Source organism: Morus notabilis, unplaced genomic scaffold (genome assembly GCF_000414095.1).
Source record: "Morus notabilis unplaced genomic scaffold, ASM41409v2 Scaffold552, whole genome shotgun sequence".
In the NCBI taxonomy this organism is placed as follows: Eukaryota; Viridiplantae; Streptophyta; class Magnoliopsida; order Rosales; family Moraceae; genus Morus; species Morus notabilis.
In genome coordinates, this window is record NW_010384344.1 from 633,322 (window position 1) to 654,368 (window position 21,047).

General features: G+C 33.5%; 3 protein-coding genes across 3 annotated transcripts; 2 read left to right on the forward strand and 1 right to left on the reverse strand.

Annotated features, from left to right (window-relative positions):
* Positions 1–5,361: 5,361 nt before the first annotated feature.
* On the forward strand, positions 5,362–6,373 carry LOC21405575. Its single transcript, XM_010114741.2, has one exon. It carries the CDS (start codon positions 5,482–5,484, stop codon positions 6,142–6,144), a length of 663 nt encoding a protein of 220 aa, XP_010113043.2. The 5' UTR covers positions 5,362–5,481; the 3' UTR covers positions 6,145–6,373.
* A 1,927-nt stretch (positions 6,374–8,300) lies between these two features.
* Positions 8,301–10,333, reverse strand: LOC21405576 (cyclin-dependent protein kinase inhibitor SMR11). The gene is made up of 2 exons (XM_010114742.2): positions 10,013–10,333; positions 8,301–9,399 (listed from the first exon to the last, which is right to left on the reverse strand). The coding sequence occupies exon 2, from the start codon at positions 9,355–9,357 to the stop codon at positions 8,626–8,628; it is 732 nt and encodes a 243-aa protein (XP_010113044.1). The 5' UTR covers positions 9,358–9,399; positions 10,013–10,333; the 3' UTR covers positions 8,301–8,625.
* Positions 10,334–19,624: 9,291 nt separating this feature from the next.
* Positions 19,625–20,858, forward strand: LOC112094832 (calcium-binding allergen Bet v 3-like). Its single transcript, XM_024176544.1, has one exon. It carries the CDS (start codon positions 20,026–20,028, stop codon positions 20,629–20,631), a length of 606 nt encoding a protein of 201 aa, XP_024032312.1. The 5' UTR covers positions 19,625–20,025; the 3' UTR covers positions 20,632–20,858.
* The last annotated feature ends 189 nt before the right edge of the window (positions 20,859–21,047 follow it).

Sequence of the window (21,047 nt, forward strand, 5' to 3'; positions counted from 1 at the left end):
GGGGTGAGTGTATTCTTACTGCCACCTTTCTGATTAATAGAACTCCTTCACCCTTGTTGCTTAATAAAACGCCTTATGACTTGTTATTTGACAATGTGGTTGATTATTCTCATTTTCGAGTCTTTGGGTGTTTAGTTTTTGCATCTACACTTGTGGCTCATCGAACAAAATTTCAGCCTAGAACACGAACATGTGTTTTCCTAGGTTACCCGCCTGGGGTTAAAGGATATAGGTTGTTGGATTTACAGTCTCGGGAGATTTTTATTTCTCGGGATGTGGTCTTTCACGAGGAAAATTTTCCTTTTCATTCAATAGGCTCTAATGAAACAATCATTGATCCTTTTCCTAATTTTGTTTTACCTAACCCACACTTGGCCATCATCATGGTGTTGCTCTTGGTTTTCCTGGTCTTGGTTCTCCTGAAATTCCTCAGTCCTCAATGGTTTCAGGGGTGCCTGATTCATCTGTCAGGTGGTCTAGTAGGCCTGTTCGACCTCCCTCTTACCTTCGAGATTTTCACTGTACTCATTTGGTTTTTGACCCTACATCCACGATTCTTTACCCTTTGTCCAAGGTTCTAGATTATAGCAAACTTTTCCCTTCTTATATGAGGTTTGTTATGAATGTTTCTTCCTCCATAGAACCACGTTTTTATCATCAGGCAGTCAAGCATGTTGAATGGCGGGATGCCATGAGAGATGAATTAATGGCTATGGAAGCCAATCATACTTGGCAAATTGTTCCTTTGCCAAAAGAAAAGAAATCCATTGGCTGTAAATGGGTGTATAAGATTAAGCATAAACCAGATGGGTCGGTTGACAGATTTAAGGCTCGTTTAGTAGCCAAAGGTTTTACACAACAGGAGGGTGTTGATTTTTTGAGACTTTTTCTCCTGTGGCTAAGTTGGTCACTGTTAAAGTCCTCTTGGCTTTGGCCGCGAGTCAGAAATGGTACTTGTTTCAAATGGATGTTAATAATGCTTTCCTTAATGGTGATTTGTTTGAGGAAGTTTACATGGATCTTCCTCTTGGCTATTGTGTTCACCATGGGACTAGGTTACATGGCGTTCAGGGGGCGCATGCTTCCACTGGTACCAGGTTAGTTTGTAAACTCAACAAGTCCATATATGGTCTAAAGTAAGCTTCCCGGAAATGGAATTCAAAGTTTGCTTGTGCCTTGATCCAGTTCGGCTTTGTACAATCCAAATCCGATTATTCTTTATTTGTTATGGGTACAGGTGACTCTTTCATTGCTTTGCTAGTTTATGTTGATGATATCATTATCACTGGGCCTAATTTGGAGGTTGTTGATCGTTTAAAACGATTTCTTCATATTCAATTCAAGCTCAAAGATTTAGGTCCTTTGAAGTTCTTTCTTGGGATTGAGATAGCCAGGTCTAATGCTGGAATTGTGCTTTCCCAGAGACACTATACCCTGCAATTGCTTGAAGATTCGGGATTCCTTGCTTGTAAACTAGCCACTGTGCCGATGGATACCAAGGTGTCTTTAGCTGCTGAAGAAGGGGTCCTTTTGGCTGATGCTTCTCAATATAGAAGGCTGATTGGAAGGCTTCTTTACCTCACCATTACTCGGCCAGACATCACTTTTGCCGTGCACAAGTTGAGCCAATTTTTGGCCAAGCCCCGAGAACCTCATTTGCAGGCAATTCATCATTTGCTTCGTTACATTAAAGCAAGTCCAGGTCATGGTCTTTTTTATTCTGTTGCTTCTCCAATTCAGTTGAAGGCTTTTTCTGATGCAGACTGGGGTTCTTGTCCAGATTCCCGAAAGTTTGTGACAGGTTTTTGTGTATTTGTGGGTGACTCTCTGGTTTCTTGGAAGTCCAAGAAGCAAACTACGGTTTCTCGATCCTCTGCTGAGGCTGAATACAGGGCTTTGGCATCTACTGCAAGTGAATTGATCTGGTTGCGACAGTTATTGTCAGATTTTTCTCTTAATTTGGCTTTTCCTACCATACTTTTTTGTGATAATCAGGCTGCGATTCATATTGCTTCCAATCTCATTTTCCATGAGCGAACCAAGCATATTGAAGTGGATTGTCATTTTGTTCGTGATGTGGTTTCTAAAGGATTGGTGAAGCTCCTGCCGATTCGTTCTCAGCACCAACTTGCAGATCCTTTTACTAAAGCACTATCTTGGCCGTTGCTTCATTCTTCTTTATGCAAGATGGCCATCAAGGACATTCATGGTCCCTCTTGAGGGGGCGTATTAGGCTTTATTTGTTATTTGGTTGTAGTCAAATATGCTGAGCTGGCAAGTAGTTTTGTAGTGTTATTTGTCGTTTCCAGTTTTAGCTTCTAGTAGAAGCTTTTTTGTTTTCCAGCTATATATATAGCTTTCCTGTAATTATCAATATTAAGCATTATCATTTTTTTTCTTTCTCGATCTTGATAATAACTACTCACTCTTACATATTAAACTGCTATCGATTAAATAAACAACTCTCATGAGTAGAGTAAAATAGTATTTCCTATTGTAAAAATAAGGTTTACACATGTAAGTTTCTTTTAAGATAATAACATTACTTGTAACTTGTCTTTTGTGACGCAGATTTTTTGTTTAATTTTGACATCTTAAATAATATCTAGTCAATTATATTATGTCACATCATTTAATAAACTCAAATATTTAATATCATGTAAAAATAAGTTAAAAAGTATTATAAAATTTTTAAGTATTTTTGAAATCTAACCATTCACTCGTACTACTTATAAGTATAAATTAGGCTTAATTTTCTCACAAAATAAAACATTCAAATACCAATTAGCATTTTTATAATTCACTCCATGTTCTCGAGTAAGAGTCAACTATTTTCAATTTCCCGTTTTTTTTTTTTTTGGAGATTTTGATGAGAAGCACGGAGTTATAAGTTGTCATTCTCTGAACATTAGAACTTTTTTCTTGATGTCAAGATCCAGGTATATAAACTAATAAACAAAACTCTATATAAATAAATAAGTAAATAAAAACTCTAAGGGAACTGTTTATATTATGAGAAAATATAAAAAAAATACCCTTTTGAATTTTATAATTCAAAAGTATTATACGTAATTTATAAAAAGTTTAATTCATTTTCTTCGGTCAAAATTTTGTTGCAGAATTCTTTTTACAAGACCTTTCTTCCCGTGTTTTCATAAAATTGGAAAGTATTACATGTAATTTATAAAAAGTTCAATCCATTTTTTTGGATCAAAATTTTGTTGCAAAAGACAAAAGTAATCTTCTTGTGAGATAAATCAAAATTAAATGAAAATGAACTAAGTTGAGAAGAACACCTTAATAAATTTATTGCTTGACTTTCGGTTTAGAAGTTTTCATTTTTCTTTTTTGTTAAGATTATGGGGTCATTCTTATTTATCAATATTCTTGTTAAAGCAAATTTATTTATTCTTTATAGGAAGCATCACTATCAACATCTAAAACATGCATAATATATCAATATTCTTGTTAAAGCAAATTTATTTATTATTTATTTTAATATTTACTCATTAATAAGTATTATAATAACTATAAGATATGGATCATCCAACGGTTGTAATAAATTGAATAATTGACAAAATTTATTTTAAATTAATGAAATTAGATTTTTATTAAATTTTTATATTTAATGGGTAATCACGATATAAGTTGAGAAGAACACCTTAATAAATTTATTGCTTGACTTTCGGTTTAGAAGTTTTCATTTTTCTTTTTTGTTAAGATTATGGGGTCATTCTTATTTATCAATATTCTTGTTAAAGCAAATTTATTTATTCTTTATAGGAAGCATCACAATCAACATCTAAAACATGCATAATATATCAATATTCTTGTTAAAGCAAATTTATTTATTCTTTATTTTAATATTTACTCATTAATAAGTATTATAATAACTATAAGATATGGATCATCCAACGGTTGTAATAAATTGAATAATTGACAAAATTTATTTTAAATTAATGAAATTAGATTTTTATTAAATTTTTATATTTAATGGGTAATCACGATATAAATGTAGCCATTGAAAACTCATTCTTATCTAGAAAAAAATCTTAGAACAATCCAAAATAATCAATTACAATAAGTATTTATCTCATTTTCAATTTCTCATACAGATTTTTAAGTAATTCGGAGGATTTAGGTAGGTAAAGAAAATCTTAAAATTTAGACGAAATCCCAATTAACAAATTAGTCCTCATATACCTATGCGTGTGTCGAGTGATAAGTGATATGATTGAAAGTCAAACTATGGAAAGTTAATCCATGTGCTTTACTAGTTCTAGCAATTTTCCTCCTTTTTTTACTGAAGACAAGTTGTTTCCCTTATTCATAGAAAAAGTTTTTCAGTAAGTAAAAAAAATAAAAAATAAAAAAAAAGCACAGTTATGAACCATTACCTTCTCAAAAAAAAAAAAAAAAAAAAGAACTATTAGAATTTTACCTTATCTTATTGAAGTGTTATATTTTTTTAATTAAATAAAATTCTGAAAACTTTGATGGTTTAGTCATAAGGTTATTTTTTTTTTCATATCTTATCAAATAATTTTTTTAGTAAAATATAATTAGGAAACTTCTACAATAGTATATAGTGTATTAAAAAAAAAAAAAGAAATCCTGCTTAAAAGTGATTTGTCTTGATTTTTACTTCTTATTATTAATTACTCTTTTTAGTCAAATAACTATATTAATAAAATGTATTAATGAATAGTAAGAGATAAAAATTTAGATTCATACACTTTTAAAAATAAATTTAACAATTTTTTTAAATATATATTTTTAAAAAACCCATTATTCTACAATTAAGCCATAAGCCTAAAGTCTCGTTCACTTTGTGAATTTAAATTAAGATATTATATTTTTTAAAAATTTTTAACTGTAATAAAAAAATTAAATGTGATATTTTTTAATAATTTTTAAATGTAAAAATTTAAAATTAAAAATTTAAATGGGTGGAATATATAAGGGCTAAAGCGGCCGCCTTACACTTTCAGCCGGCACGGAATTATCTCGGTGACTCCAATGGGAAACTCATAAGTTCATACGTCAAACCGACTGCAAATACAATCTTACGTACACAAGGTGGAGCAAAACAAGCCTCTTTTAAGCCCATATAAAAGGACAAAGGTCAATCATTTCAACTTTTTATTTTTATTTTTATTTTTTTGCTGGAAAAGAAATTTCAACTTTTTTTATTATTATTTATAAATGTCGGATAGGAGTCCAAATTACGCAATAAATTGAGACCCATAACCTCCAACCGCCTTGCATGACTTCCCACCACTTCACGCTCTTCAAAATTCCACTGCGCATTTATAGCCTTCACTCCCTCCCCCACCACCCTCCTAACCATATTATATTTTTAATTACTCATTTTTTCCTTCTCCTTTTGATGAAAACATACAAAAATAACAATTACTCCTTTACTCCGTAAACAATAAACCAAAGCTTCCCTCTTCAACACTCACACTCTATCCAAACATTATGCAAACAAAAGAGAAGGCCATGGAGGCCGAGATCAACAATCACCAACCACTTAACGTGGAGCAGAAAACGACGGCCAAGAGTTACTCGCGGAGACGATGTCTGATCACCGTTTGCGGAACAATCATACTTCTAATATTGATTCTGTCCATAATCCTCCTCGTCCTCGCCTTGACTGTTTTCAAGCCAAAAGACCCGAAAACCGAGATTATCTCGGCCGCCCTCGACGGCATCTCTCCCAGCGTGACGCTCCCCGCGGTGAGAATCGAGCTCAACGTGACGCTCGACCTCAAGATCCTCGTCCGGAACCGGAACCACGCCAGCTTCCGCCACGGCACGGGCAAGAGTGTGCTGCTCTACAGGGGGAAGCAGGTTGGAGAAGTTGATATTGCCCCGGGAAACATTCCCGCGAGGGGGTCCGCCACGCTTCCTTGCCGGCTGACCATCGAGGTCGACAAGCTCGGGTCGGAGATTGCTGGCTTGATCGGCGACGTTCTAGCCGGAGAGTTGATGGTGGAGACGCAGACGAGGATTCCGGGAAGGCTTACCTTCCTTGGATTCATCAAGAAGCATGCTGTTGCTGTGTCTGTGTGCCAGTTTACTATCAGTGTTAGAGAATTCAAGGTTCAGAGTCAGCTTTGCAAGAGCAAAGCCAAGATTTGAGAGAGATTTTGGGACTTCTTCTTAAAGACTTTATAAAATCTGCATACTGAGGATTCTTGGTTTGGCTATGTTACAGTCCATGTGTTATATACATATATATATATAGAGAGAGAGAGAGAGAGAGATATACATAGAGAGAGAGAGAGCTTTCTTGTTGTGGAAAAGGAGTGGATATTGAATGCCTGTAGATTAACCAAATCTTGCCATGGGGAGATTGTTTGCAGTCACATATTTTCTTTGGTTTGGTTGACATCATAATTTGCCTCAAACTATAGTTTGCAGTCTGATTTATAATCTATAATTTCTATCCTGTGATTTCTCAAAATAATACGTAAAACTGACAAAATAAAAATCTTATAGAGTTCTCACTTTTCTATGTTTATTATTATTATTATTATTATTTTTTAGGACGGTGTGTTTTTGGTAATGTTCTTACAAACTTTTTCATGCGCTAAGCTGACGGTCTGCGCCTATAACAAGAATAAAGAATAAAGAAAAATAATGATTCGAAGCAACTTTTACGCCTCCAAACAAAAATCTGTATTCTTTACTTGGTTGCCCAAAACAAGAATAAAGATTTCACTGGTCATTTATAACACAAGATCTCCATGGTAGACAAGTGAATAAAAGCAAGTAGTTATTTAGTACTACAAAAAAGTATACTTTTAATCATGCGAATAGATACCTCTCTTTAACTGCTCATTAAAGAGAAATCCACTTTAAGTGCTACAAAAGTCTACTCCTGAGCGCCGGAAGATTATACCTTAATCTCGTTCATCTCATCGATTCGAGTTTTTAATTTTAAATTTTTATAATTAAAAATTTTTAAAAAATATCACATCTCAACTTGAATTAAAAACTCAAATATAAAAAGCGAACAACCCATAGTACACTTTTGGAAGGGTGCTTTACACACCAAAAGCATACGTGCATTTTTATTAGAAATAGAGAGGAGAAGACTGCACATGATTTAAAGCACATGATTTAGTTGTCTACTGCCTTTTCCCTTCCTAGAAAGATCTTTTCTTAGGAAGAACAAAAGGGCAAGAAAAGAAGAAATAATATAATTGCAAGCCACGGATGCAGGGAGGCAAGGGAAGACCTGACAATAATTGGGAAGTGGCAACAGCAAAAGCGGCGACATTAACAATGTAGAAACATTTCACAGTAAACTGAGAACGACAGCTAAAGGCCCTACCTAACAGTAACAACTATAAGCAACCCTTTTTTGCCATTCCATTCAAATCCACATTCCACAATGACAATTAAAAGGGTGACATTGCAAATCACATCGCAGATCCACAAACTTCTCTCAAGCAGAAAGCAGAAAACACAACCCACAACCCACAACTAGCATTTTATGCGACGGGAAACTAAAAGATGGAAACTATAATGTTAATCATTAAATGATTTTTAACATTTTGACTATTTTGTTTCTAGTCTATACATCTCCCACTATCATACTTCATAAAAAGATATACAACGGACAAAAGGAGAGAGTTCGAGACACACTACACAATTTATTTTCAAATCCAATTTATTGCTACAAACTAAGAACGCCCATCTTATTACTCCATCTCCATGGTGAAGAAGAAACGATCTCAGAATAATGGAGTTGATCCCCAGTATACTCATTTGTGAAGAAATATTCTCGTGTCCAACCTCTAGCCAGTTGAGAGCAACAAAACGATTTCGAAAAATGCCAGGCATTGGTATACTGGATAGGCCTGACTTGATGACTCAATTGGTTTTGTTTGGTTGGGATGTCTTTGCAGCACATAAGAACAAGAAGTTCATTATCCAAAAAGGTACATAAGAGCACCAATTACGAAATCAAACATTTTACTACACTTTACAAGTAAGAAGAATTAGGTAACAAACCAACCTGATTACATAGAACTACAACTGCATAATGCATAGCTAAATGAACAGAGAATAGAGTGGTCTCAAGTTCTCAGCTCATGCTCACAACTTTTGTCAGGAATCTATGGAGAAAGCATCATAGACTTTCAATTACTTGGTATTACCATCAAACAATTAAAAATAAGCAAATACAAACATTTGCACACATAAATATTCCTTTTTCTGATAAAACCATCAATGAAATGAAGCACTGTCATTTTGCAGTGTCATGAGTTTAGTACTGGTAAATGAGGTTGTGAACAATGCTAACTCCATAAATGTAAGGAAATACAGTTGAACGCAGGCCTTTCCATTAGTCTAATTTGGTCTAGGAAGAGACTTGTATCAAAATAGGAACAATGCTAACGATTACTATACATTACAACTACCAAAGTTGGGTCTCTCTGTCAGAGAAGCTGTTTGCCAATTAACATGTTCTCTAGGAACCAGAGGTCAATATTTAGGGACACAAATGTTAGTTTTCACATTTCAGATTAGCATAATGAGGCGTCTACGAATATCAGTTACCGGTTAGAACATGAGCCCATCAGTTTCTCTGCATATGAGAACACGAGCCCATCACGGTGAGAATTGAAGCCTCCTGCATAGTGCCAAATCAATTTTCCTTGACTTCCCTGCAGGCCTCAGAGGAGCACCAGGACAAGTTTCAGCAACTCCACTTAGGTGTGGCGCTGAAGGAGGCGTTCTGCAGTTATTAGAATCCCACTCCAAACTCGAAATCTCGGCAAGAACAACCTCTGTCTGGCATGAGACAATAGTATCCAACAGACTTTCATACATAGCTTCAACAATCTCCTCATCTGAAATTGATAATGCATCATTTCTACAATCCTTGTCGTCAAGAACTTTGACGGAGAAGTCAAAACTCAGCCTCCTGGCAACAACACTCCTCGATTTGCTGACATATTTTCTGCACTGGGGAGCCAATGCCAGGTCATCCGGACCGGGGGCAAATGGGTCAAAGATGCCATCCTTTGGCGTTCGGGGACTGGCGTGATCATCAAAACACGATGGATTTTCTACCATTTGCTCAGTCTCGGAATCAAAGCAAACCCCACTTTCCCTCTTCTTAACAGATGAGGGTGGAGATTTCAAGGTAATAGGGAAATCGCCATTCTCTCGGTCGGAATCAGGAGTAATCGGCCCTAAAGAATCTGTCTTGTGAGCTTCTGATATCTCCGCTACCTCCTTATGAGTTTCCACAACACTAATCGAATCCAATTTCTTAAAGGAATTCGTACCGAGATCCTCAAAATTGTTAACTTGATTCGTGCAACCACCAGAACCCATTCTATTTGGCCGTATGATTAAAGCAAAGGCAGATATCACCAACTGGAAAAAAAAAATGATTAAGGCAATTCAATCAGTACGGCTCAAAAACAGCTGAAACTACATTGCACCAACGCCATTTCTGACCAGAACGACACAAAAGATTTAAACATGTGGGTGAAACCTTGCAAAACAGACTCAAACACAAATGAGAACAAAATTATTTCCCATCTAAAACGACACAAAAGATTTGACCACAAAATCCAACGGTCAAAAAAAAATTCCGAGTTGTTAATGGAAACAAATCCAAGAAAACAAACAACAAAAATACTCGGCAAAGGGTGTTTAGTACGAGAATTCGTATCATAATTCAAATCATGTTCGTGACTCGTATTTTCTCTCAAAAAACACACATAAACCGACGATGGTTCTGAGTTCATAAAGCAAACGTCCACTAAACTTTAGAGAAAACAAGGAATGACGGGATTTCGTTTCCGCAAAAAGATTACATAAAACCCTAATTATCGTCCAACACGGCTTAAGAAAGGGGTAAAAGAAAACCCTAGCACAAGAGCAGCAGAGACTAACCCTAAAAAATCCAAAAAAAAAATCAAATCAAATCAACAAAACAATCAAAACAAAAGAAGAGATTACGAAATGTGGAAAGTGAAAATACCTCGAAATTGAAGAGGACGAAGCACCTGAAGAAATGAAAGAAGAGCTTAGAGAGAGAAAACGAGAGAAAACTGATGAGAGTTGCAGAGCAGAGGTTCGCGGCGGCGGGAGAGATGAATTTCACAGGAGAGAGAGAGAGAGAGAGAGAGAGGCAAAAAGGTCGCAGAATACAGACACTCACTCTCTCTCTCTCTCTCTACTTTTTTTATATATTTATAAATTTTGAGTTGGATTCACATCAATCCCTGTCGCTCGCTTTTCACCAATTAAATTATGTTTTTTCTCTCTCTAACTCTCTCTAGCTGTCGAGAAAGAAAGACAAAAAAACTGAAAAAACAATTGGGTATAACTCTTTTGATTTAACTCTATCTATACAACACATCTAGCAAATAAAAAACACTCTCTATCTACAACACGGTTGTTTTTTGTCCGTTTTGGGTTTTAAATCTAGACTAGACCAGACTTGATCAATGACAACTGTGTAGCTTATGTGGTACAAAGCATAAGCCGTTTATCAAGATTGAAGGGTAACCAATGGGACCCACTCCATGTGAAAAAATCTTTAGTGCTTTTGGGTATGCCCCAATTTTTTTTAAAAAAAAAACTATAAAAAAATGTTTTGTGTAAAATTTTTAGATTTTACTAAGCAGTTAAAATTGGTAAATTAGATTTAAAAAGGGTTATCTACTGCAATCTTCTTTTTTTTTTTTCCTTTTTTTTTTCTCCAAGGGTTTTTTCTTCTTTATACGGTAACTTTTATCTTGTATCCGATATTTTTTTTTTGAAAAGAATTTTTTATTCGGTATTCTAACGTGAGATTACATCAAATTATATGAAAATTAAGGCTCTATTTTTTTCGTTGATTTAAGTTTAGAATTCGAGTTTTATTACAGTAAAAAGTTCTCATAAACAGTCACATTTAATTTTTTACTACAATAAAAAGCTCTCACATAACATCACATTTTAACTCGAATTAAAAATTTAAATTAACGAATCGAACGGGTCCTAAATGGGTTAATTTCAATGTTGATTTTAGAAGATTAGGAGTTGTCATACTTAGTTCACATTTAACTCGAAATAAAATAGCAAAAAAAAAAAAAAAAAACTTTCACTTGATCTTATCGTAAATTGCAAATTGGATCCTTTTATTATTGAGTCCTTAATTTTTAAGGAATTTTAATCATGTTGTTGGTTAGTTAAGAACGCTTTTTAATAGTTTATTTACGAACTAGTCACTTAGTAGTCACATGTGATTAAAACCGTTAAGATATTGACACTTTAATGGTATAAGTACTAAAGTTGCAATGAATAATAAGCTTATTTCGATTTGTAGGAGATGAATGAAAAAAAAATACCTTTTCTTTAAGAAAAAAGTAATTAGTTTGTTATGATTTTATGTATACTTATAATTTTTATCACTGTAACTTTTATTTTCTCTTTTTTAATTAAATGATAATTGTTTATTTTTAAGCGAAATACATAAATAATTTTTTTTTAACACCTTAGGTGATATTTCTTATTTTTTTCTCTTTCTTTAGAATTGAATTTGATATTAACCCAGGACATCTAAACTGTACAAACTTTAATAAAAAGTTTAATGACTATTGGTTATTACTCATCAACACATTCGGAATGGTAAATATTAAAATGGAGGAGCAAAGTCCAATTGGGACACCTCTCATTTTCATAGGATTCTCTTTCCTTTCATAGGATTCTATTATTTATCGTTCATTTGCCAATGCCAAACTTGTGCCACAAAATATTTAATTTGATCCGGGAATGACGTGACTCAAATATCATCCTCGTCATATGCTGATATTCCCTACCTAGTAACAAAGACAGATCTCACGAGGAGGAGATGAACCAAAATTCAAAAAAAGACAAATTTTATAAGTTCTAAATTTTGTTATTTGTGTCAACGTATCTCAAACTTTAAAATTTATATGTTGTGCTCTTTAAAGTTTATCATTTGTGTCAACATGCATTCTGAGATTAAAGACTTTAAGTTTTTAAAAAGAAATACTTATCAACATCCCCTTGAACTTTATCACTTATGTCAATATGTCCCCTGAATTTTAAAATGTACTTATTTTACCCTCCCAAACAATGATATGTCTCTAATTTTTCTCCCTCCATCTTGATTTTATCAATTTTTTGAACGAAAATTTTGATATGATCATTAAATTGCTAATTATCTATTATATTTGACTATTAAAGTTTGTTAAGTAAATTAGTTTCTTAAGTTTTGTGTTGATTTTTATTTTTTTTAAAATGTACAATAAAATAAATGACCTGAACGCATTTAGATTTATAAATGCTATACATGTATAAAGCATAAACATGTTTTATGTCGAGCACTTCTATCTAGGTGACATATTAAGAAAAAAACTAACAATATTCATTACATTATATAGATTTACTCCTCATTTTTTTTCTTATTTATTGTCTCTAATTAATTAATGTTTTGAGAATTGGTGCTTAACTAACATTTTTAGAAGAGAATGTATTCAATAAACCTCAAATATCATAGATAATTAACAATTTAATGGTCATATTAACATTTTTATTCAAAAAACTGATAGAATCAAGATGGATGTGAAAAAGTTAAAAACATATCATAGTTCAGACTTCGGAGGATAAAACATGTACATTTTAAAGTTCATGGGGCATATTAATAAAAGTGACAAAGTTCAGAGGGTATTTATAAACATTTTCGTTAAAAAATTTAATAGAGTTAACCTTAAGGGATATATTGATATAAGTGATAAAATTTAAAAGCACAACATACATATTATAAAATTTAAAAGTATATTAATACAAATGATAAAATTCGAGTGAAATTTATAAAATTTGTCCACGCATGGGATTCGAAGATGACGTGCAATTGATACCACTGGCGGTGGGGCGGTGGTGCCGTGGTGGCATAGCTGGAAAAGAATGACTTATCAAATCTCTCTCTTCTGTCAACCAGAAATTGATTTTTCTCGTCTGTAGTAAGGCTGTAATTATCTCTCTTAGTAGGCCTGCTGAATATGGCTTGGGCATGCTATGATTTGGGTGATGAAAGTATGAGTTAGATTCTTTTCGAGAGCGTTTGATTTATAGATTAAAATTATTATTTAGTTTATAAATTAAAATTATTTTTAATTTATGTATATTTTTTATGAAAAAAAATATTGTAATAAATCATAAATTATAATTTAAATCATGATTTGAATCCTTTAACTAAACAAACTACTAAACAAACTATTAGACTCCGTTTGGTTTTTATACTTGAACTTATGATTTTGATTCTGATATAATATTTCTCATCTAAAAAAAAAAATTGAATTTAAAAATTTATTCTCTTACAAAATTTTTGCTAATAAATCAAAATTACTGACTTGAACGAGCAAATTAAATGGACCCTTATTTTCCCGCATCTAGTCTCAATAAATTTTTCTTAAAACGCTGAAGGGGACATCAACACATCACTAATCCTTTTTTTCTCTTAACAAAAAAATAAATAAAAAAGAAAACAGGCAATTGATCATGAGCTTTCCGCCTTCTAGTAGTTCACTAATATAAGGGTTCGTTTGGTACGATAATATAAATTAGGATGATTTTAGTTTTGATTTTGAAATCAGAACTATGATTCATGATTTTAAGTCCAAATCATGGTTATGAAACTAGAACCAAAATCATGAGTTTGAACCACCCAAAATCAAGGGGGAAAGTGATTTTAGAATTATGGGCGATTCATAGTTTAAAACATCACATTAGGGTTTAAACTTTAAATCAGAATCATTCAAACCAAACACTGATTTTAGGTGAATCAAATCAAAACTATTTTTTATTTTTTGAAACAAACACTGATTTCAACCCGGAATCATAATTCTAAATTCAGAATCCTTATACCAAAAAGTCATCAAGTGATTCTTTCCCGGAAAAAAAATTTTAGACAATTGATTCTCTTCTCAGAATATATATATATATACGGAAAAAAATATTATATTACATGTTGTACTGGCATCTTCTAGCTTTGTTTGTCGTGGTTAAATTCTTAACTCTTATAATTACAAGAAAAAATAAAAATAAAAATTAAACTCTTAAAAAACAATGTTGTGGGTCTGGGAGGTGTTGGCGGTTTGATACAATTGGTTTTGACTTTTTTTTTTTTTTTTTTTTAAAGATTTTATAGAAACATATTTTGTAATGTCTAGTTAATAGACTCATTATTATGCGACTAAATACTAATATATGAGGAGCATCAACATTATTACATAACAATGTAGAACCCTAGTTAATTTATGATTTATAATGTGATAATGTTATTCTCTACTATATGTGTTGGAGTTTAACATATGTAGAACCTAGTTAATTTATCATTTTATAATGTGATAATCTTAATTCTCTACTTTTTTTTTTTGTGTTAAGAGTAACATTTATGACGGTGTTGGTTTTGACCGCACAAGTTGTTAATAAAGATCCAGTATCACAATTCGAGCCCATGCTCTGCCCAAAATTACCTGAGCCCATACTCTGGCTAAAATAACCCGAGCCCATGCTCTGCTTAGAACAAATTTAGAGTCCATACTCTGCTTAAAAAAATCTAGGCCCATGCTCCACCTAAATGGGAAGCTCAAGCAAACCTCTAGATAGTAATGGAGGGAGAGAAAGAGGGAAGGAGAGGGGTGGAGAGAGAGTGATGGGAGGAGAGGACACATTTATTATTTTGTTGGAGGGATGCAAGGAGAGAGGGTAGATGGAATGAGAGACTCTCCTTTTGAACCCATCAATTTGGACCATTTAATTAGTTGGAGGATTTATAAAATTCATTAAATTTAAGTTAAAAGGACTATTTTATTCTTTAAAAGAAATTACTATCAGATTATAAAATAAACAATATAGTAATTAGACAAATTACTAGCATTCATTTTTGAACTCTTCTTTTATCCTACTAAACAATACTAATGATAAAATATGATATTTTTATCCTTTATATTCTACATCTCTCAAACTCTCTCTATCCGTCTTATACTCTTAACCCTTCTACCAAACAAAGCGTAAAAACTTGTAATGCTCTAAGATAAAAGGCATTTGACTCACTCATTGGTTACAATATTGGAAGATGAATCATTTCTTATGTATTAATGAGAAAATGGCTCTCTAAATTATATCAGATTTAAAAAAAAATATATATTTTATACACTTACCTTCTGAATTTGTATGGTTTTAGCAACTTGTCTTTGAAGTTTTAATTTTTTTAAGTTTCTCCCTCAACTAATAAAATTGTTGCAATATGCCCCATTTTGATGATGATTGTGTTAAATTAGTGTCGAAATAGCACGTTCAACAAAAAAGTTCAACAACCTGATTCAAATATAACACAAATCTTTCAATTAATCTACTCTTAACCCCTTAAATCTAATAAAAAAATGAGCCAAATTTAATAAAATGGGGCATTGCGACAATTTTACAAGATAGGGGGTTGATTGTCAAAATAAAAATTTTAAGGGGCAATTTGTTAAATCATGATAAGTTCGTGGGGCAATTGTGCTATAAACCTTTTTTCATTTGTCTTTTTTGCGAACTTCTTAATATTCTTTGAGTGTTCTTATCACGTTCTTGATTCAAGTATTCATTTGATTTGAATTTTTCGCTTTGAGAGTATGCATGCTTTTAGTGTTGGATAAAATTTTACTCCAACATTTTGATGTTAGAAGGAGGGTAGCCCAACCCGAAAAGTAACTATCAATTAATTCCCGAGCAATTCTCAACCAACATATGCGATTCATTCCCGTAAAGATTATAACACACAGAAGACTCCTTACCGAAGGAGCTCTCACAAATAGAATTTGAGTACCACCTAGCTGGATGAACAAGACAGGGCTCGGCAATGCTACCGGCATTCAACTTCAACCATCCACATAAATGGTGATAGATGAGGTACAAAATATGAACTCAATAGTTTTCTTTTAAACTTTTCACCATTATTCATTGTGTGTTGGTGTTTTGTCAATTTGTGTGATTGGATTGTCTCTATGAACCTTAATTTTTAGTTTCATATATTGTACATCTTCTAAGCTTTCGCCCGCCCCAATCCTAAGGTTTCACCACATTTAACTTCAACCATCCATCTAGATGGTGAGAGATAAGGTACAGAACATGAACTCAATAATCTTCTTTTAATATTTTCACAATTATTCATTGTGTGTTGGTGTTTTTCAATTTGTGTGATTGGATTGTCTCTATGAGCCTTAACTTTTAGTTTCATATAGTGTACATGTTTTAAGCTTTCGCCCCCCGTTACTTTTTTTTTAAATCTGCACTAATACCACTCAATAATTATAATTAGCGTCACATTTATAGTTTTATTTTAATTATGCTATAGGGTTTTCACTTGTCATTACAATAATTTTTATCAAATTACCTTATCATTATTATAACCATTTTATATAATTTACTATGTCGTTGACATTGTTAAAATTTCAATATCATGTCTTTTTTTTTTTTTTTTTTTTTTTTTTTTTTTTTTTAAATTTTTTTTTTTTTTTTTTTTTTTTTTTTTTTTTTTGCTTTGAATATCATGTCGTTATAGGTCGTTTACAGTTATAATGCCAATGTCTTTAAACTAATTTTTGATTTATGCCTAAATGTTGTTCTTTGTTGCATTTGTACGCTGCAAAACAACATAGTAACTGAAACGAGAAAATGACATAGTAGTTACTAGTTAGTATAACGATGTTTAATCGGCGGTTTACTTTTAATCACCTTTTCTACTACATAATTAATAATGATGTTACCATTCAATGTTTTTTTTTTATTCTCTTGTTTTTTTAATCAGAGATGAGATCATATTTTGATTCCCTTCAATTGGAAAGGTGTAATGGTGGAATTTTGGAAGATGTTTAGTCGTCGAATAATGTCGGCAAGAACATACAAGATAATGTAATTACTTTTTTTAAATGTTGATTTTGATACTGGCGAAGAAATTTTAAAAATCATTAAGATGAGGATATTAGTTATACCATAAAATTAGTACCAATAAACGAAAAAACTTAAAGCGACTAATGAAATAATAAATAAAGACAATGTAACATATATGAGATAACATATAATTAAGTTTACTAAAGTAAATTCTAAAATTCAGACATCATTTAAGGCAATGGTAATGATTTTTTTTTTCCTAATATCATTTCCTTTTTTTTTTTTTTGACAAAGGGGAAAATTTCATCCATTGAAAAAGAAAATACAAACACAAATAGTAAACAACCCCAGTTACAAGAGCAATCGATCCCGGACCACTGACTAGATCCGTTATAGAAGACATAAACAACGCATGAACAAAAACAAGTGTCGAGACTAAGTGGGGATAGACCCGCTTGATACAGATAATTTGAGCAATACCACAGCTAGTTAGAGACCGAAACAGTCAATAGATCAAGCCATTCAATCGAGACAAAGCTCCAAATAACGGAGAGACATACACAACATAGAGAATTCTCTAGTTGTAGAAAACAAACTCGGCAGAGAGTAACACCGCCTTTATTACACACAAACTAGAACAAGAAAATAAAAAAGAAAATCTTCGGACATCACTGTTTAAAGCCTCCAACAAAGGGATAGCCCGCATAGAAACCGTCAAGGAGGGCAGCCGGCTTTGAGAGGCGCTTAACATAGTCGGAAAACGGCCGCTAAACGTCACTAGAAAGCTTCGCCAAACGTTGCCGGAAGGAAACACCGCCACCGTCCCAAGAAGTCCATTACCCTGAAGAAAAAAACCCCAGAGATCTCAGCCATCCACAGACGAACGCGCCATAAAACACATCTCATATGTGTGAATTCCAAGCTTTGGCTAGTTTTAGATCTGTCCAAACAGAGTCATCATACTGTACACCACTCATGTCATCGTAAAGCCCACAAAGAGACGAGTCAAAAGATAAAAAACTAAGACTGGGAGCCCAATCTTGTGTCCGGAGCTCCAATGAAAAGTTGTAACTCTTTTTCGTTTAAGAGAGAGGGGGAGAATAAAGAGAGACAGAGAGAGAGGAATATCATTTCAAACCTACCTTTTAAGAAATTTCGTTGGTTCAGTTATATTTTAATTCCATCATTAATTGCGTTTTGGAAGGATAATTATTTTATTACTATTCCTTATAATTTTGTTAAACATAAAATATTTCTAGCATTCTTTACATGTTTTGTCTACAACCGCCATATTACTTTTTAACGATCAAGATCAAATCTAATATTTAATATCTAATGTAATAAGATACTAAAGCCAAAGGTTGCAAGTGAAGGATAGTAACCGTGTCATAGGTATCTAGCTATTTGTAAGAAGTTAATATATTAACCTATTATGGCCCGTTTAATTTACTGATTTAAGTTGAGATGTGCCTTTATATGAGAGTTTTTTACTATAGTAAAAAGTTAGATGTGCCTTTATATAAGAGCATTTTACTGTAGTAAAAAGTTAGATGTGACTGTTTTTTAGAGTTTTTTACTGTAACAAAACTCGAATTTTAAATTCGAATCGGCGAAATGAACGGAACTTATAAGTTTCCACAAAACGAGTGATCCAATTCTCTTAAAACTTCTTCTTCTTCTTCTTCCATTAATCCTAAACTTAACTTTTTTTTAATTACAAGAAAAATATTTGTTGCTTGATTTCTTTTTGATTTCATGTTAGTCGAGGATAAAAAAATGACTAGTTAGTGTTTGAAAGTTGAAAGCCAAACACCGATCGAGTCTATTGGAGGACCTACCAACTCGGTATTTGTACCAATCAATTTTGAAAGGCTTTTATACAATTTTCCGTATCAGTCACATGATTAAAAATATGCAAGTGATAGTATGAATATCTCGTTTTTTTTTTAACCAAAAATGATTATTATGAAGATAGATACAAAGCATTGGTCTCACGCAAGTTAACACACAATATCCAACTAAGGACATAAACACAGCCACCGTTTGGTTATCAGGTTCAAATTATAGTCTAAGACAATTTGTATCCCACAAACAAAACATCCAAATCAAACGTATAATAACCTCAAAAACTGCAAACAAATACCAAGCAAACACATACATCTAATACATACATATACATACATGTACATACATACATAATACATATGAGAGTAGGTTTTGCTCGATTTTCAACCGCCAATCGACTCAAATCAAAAAAATCAAAGACCGAACCACCGAAGTATGAAGGATTTGTTTACTGACTGATTTAGGTTTTTAATCTTAAACTGCTCTAAAAATTGTTTCTTTGATTTTGTATTGCTTGAAATCCCATAACCTATTAATTTTTTGTAAAAGGTCATATCTTTTTTTTTATTGAAGTAGCCTATTAAATTTTTTTTTTTTAAAAGGTCGTTACCTCTTTTTTGATTGAAGTAAGCTATTGATATTCCCATACGTGGACTGTGGAAAGGGCCACTCATTAGAATAATTCCATAAGACAATTAGAGCACCGTTGATAATTAGAGCAGCGTTGCGTAGACCACTCGCGATTCAACTCTTACGTTTTGTTTGATTCGTTCGTACACGTTATACCTTTAAATTCATAGTTGTACGACTTTTTTGTTTGTTTTTTGTTTTTTTTTTTTTGGCCCTTGAGTTTTCAGAGCTCTTAGTTGCCACATTATTTTTAATTTTAATTTTTTTAAAAGAATTGCTTTTTATTTTCCAAATATCTAGAAAAAAACAGAACCAGTCGTGCCCGCCAAACCCGCACTGTGCCTCATTAGCAATTTCCCATTTTCAGCCACTTGCCTTTTTCCTTTTAAATTTCCATTCAACTTTCCCAGAAAATTTCAGTCGTCGCCGCGTCAACCCATTCTCCTCCTTCACAATTCGGACGCGCGCCACCGGCTGCTGATCCCTATATATATATATATATATATATATATTTAATCCACTGTCTCCATCGATTTCCGCCATTGAAATCCACAGAGCAAACCTCAAAAACAAACAAAAAAACAAAAAAACAAAAAAAAAAAACAGATTATCGATCGATCAATCAAGACAATGGAATCAGCGGCCGCTCCGTCTCCATCGCCGCGAATCCGTAGCCTCAGCAAGAAGAAATCATCTTCGGCGTCGTTCCGTCTCCGGTGCCCTAGCCTCAACTCCCTCCGCCTCCGCCGAATCTTCGATCTCTTCGACAAGAACGGCGACGGCGTGATCTCCGTCCAGGAGCTCAGCCAAGCCCTCGGCCTCCTCGGCCTGGAGGCCGATCTCGCCGATCTCGAATCCACCGTCGAATCGTTCATCAAGCCGGGAAATGTCGGCCTACGATTCGACGATTTCGCGTCGCTCCACCAATCGCTCAACGAAACCTACTTCGCCGCGGAACTCGAGGAGTCGGCGGCGGAGGCGGAGGTTCCGCAGGAGGAGTCGGATCTGTCGGAGGCGTTCAAGGTGTTCGACGAGGACGGCGACGGCTACATTTCGGCAAAGGAGCTGCAAGTGGTGCTCGGGAAGCTAGGGTTTGCGGAGGGGAAGGAGATCGGAAAGAGGGGGTGCGAAAGAGTCGAGAAGATGATCACGTCGGTCGACCGGAACCATGACGGTCGCGTCGATTTCTTCGAGTTCAAGGATATGATGCGCAGTGTTCTTGTTCGGAGTGCTTAAAAATGTTTTTATTTTGGTTTTATGATCTGTGATTTGGAGTGTGAATTGAAGAGTTTTGGGTTTAAAGATGCATAATTGAATAGGTGACATGATGACAGAATTTTAATTCGTATTGAGATAAAACTCGTGGCCTTTGTCGTGTTTATAATTTGTTTATCTCTTTTCGTGTCTGTCTTAATATTCTGATCTATTCATTACTCTTATGAATGCAGTGTTTTTGTTGAAAAGCTTTTTTAATAATTTAGTGAGTTGACCTAGGTCCGTATCAAAATTGTTGCACATCCAATTAGTGAGTTGATCTAGCTTTGTATCAAAAGTGTTGCACATCCAATTATGTAGTGAGTTGATCTAGATTCGTATCAAAATTGTTGCGCATTCATACTATAATTCTGCTCTTAACTTTACGATAAAGAGTA

Bases quoted from the DNA above. Each gene is read 5' to 3' on its own strand.
- LOC21405575 (XM_010114741.2), top strand. From the start codon at position 5,482: ATGCAAACAAAAGAGAAGGCCATGGAGGCCGAGATCAACAATCACCAA.
- LOC21405576 (XM_010114742.2), bottom strand. From the start codon at position 9,357: ATGGGTTCTGGTGGTTGCACGAATCAAGTTAACAATTTTGAGGATCTC.
- LOC112094832 (XM_024176544.1), top strand. From the start codon at position 20,026: ATGGAATCAGCGGCCGCTCCGTCTCCATCGCCGCGAATCCGTAGCCTC.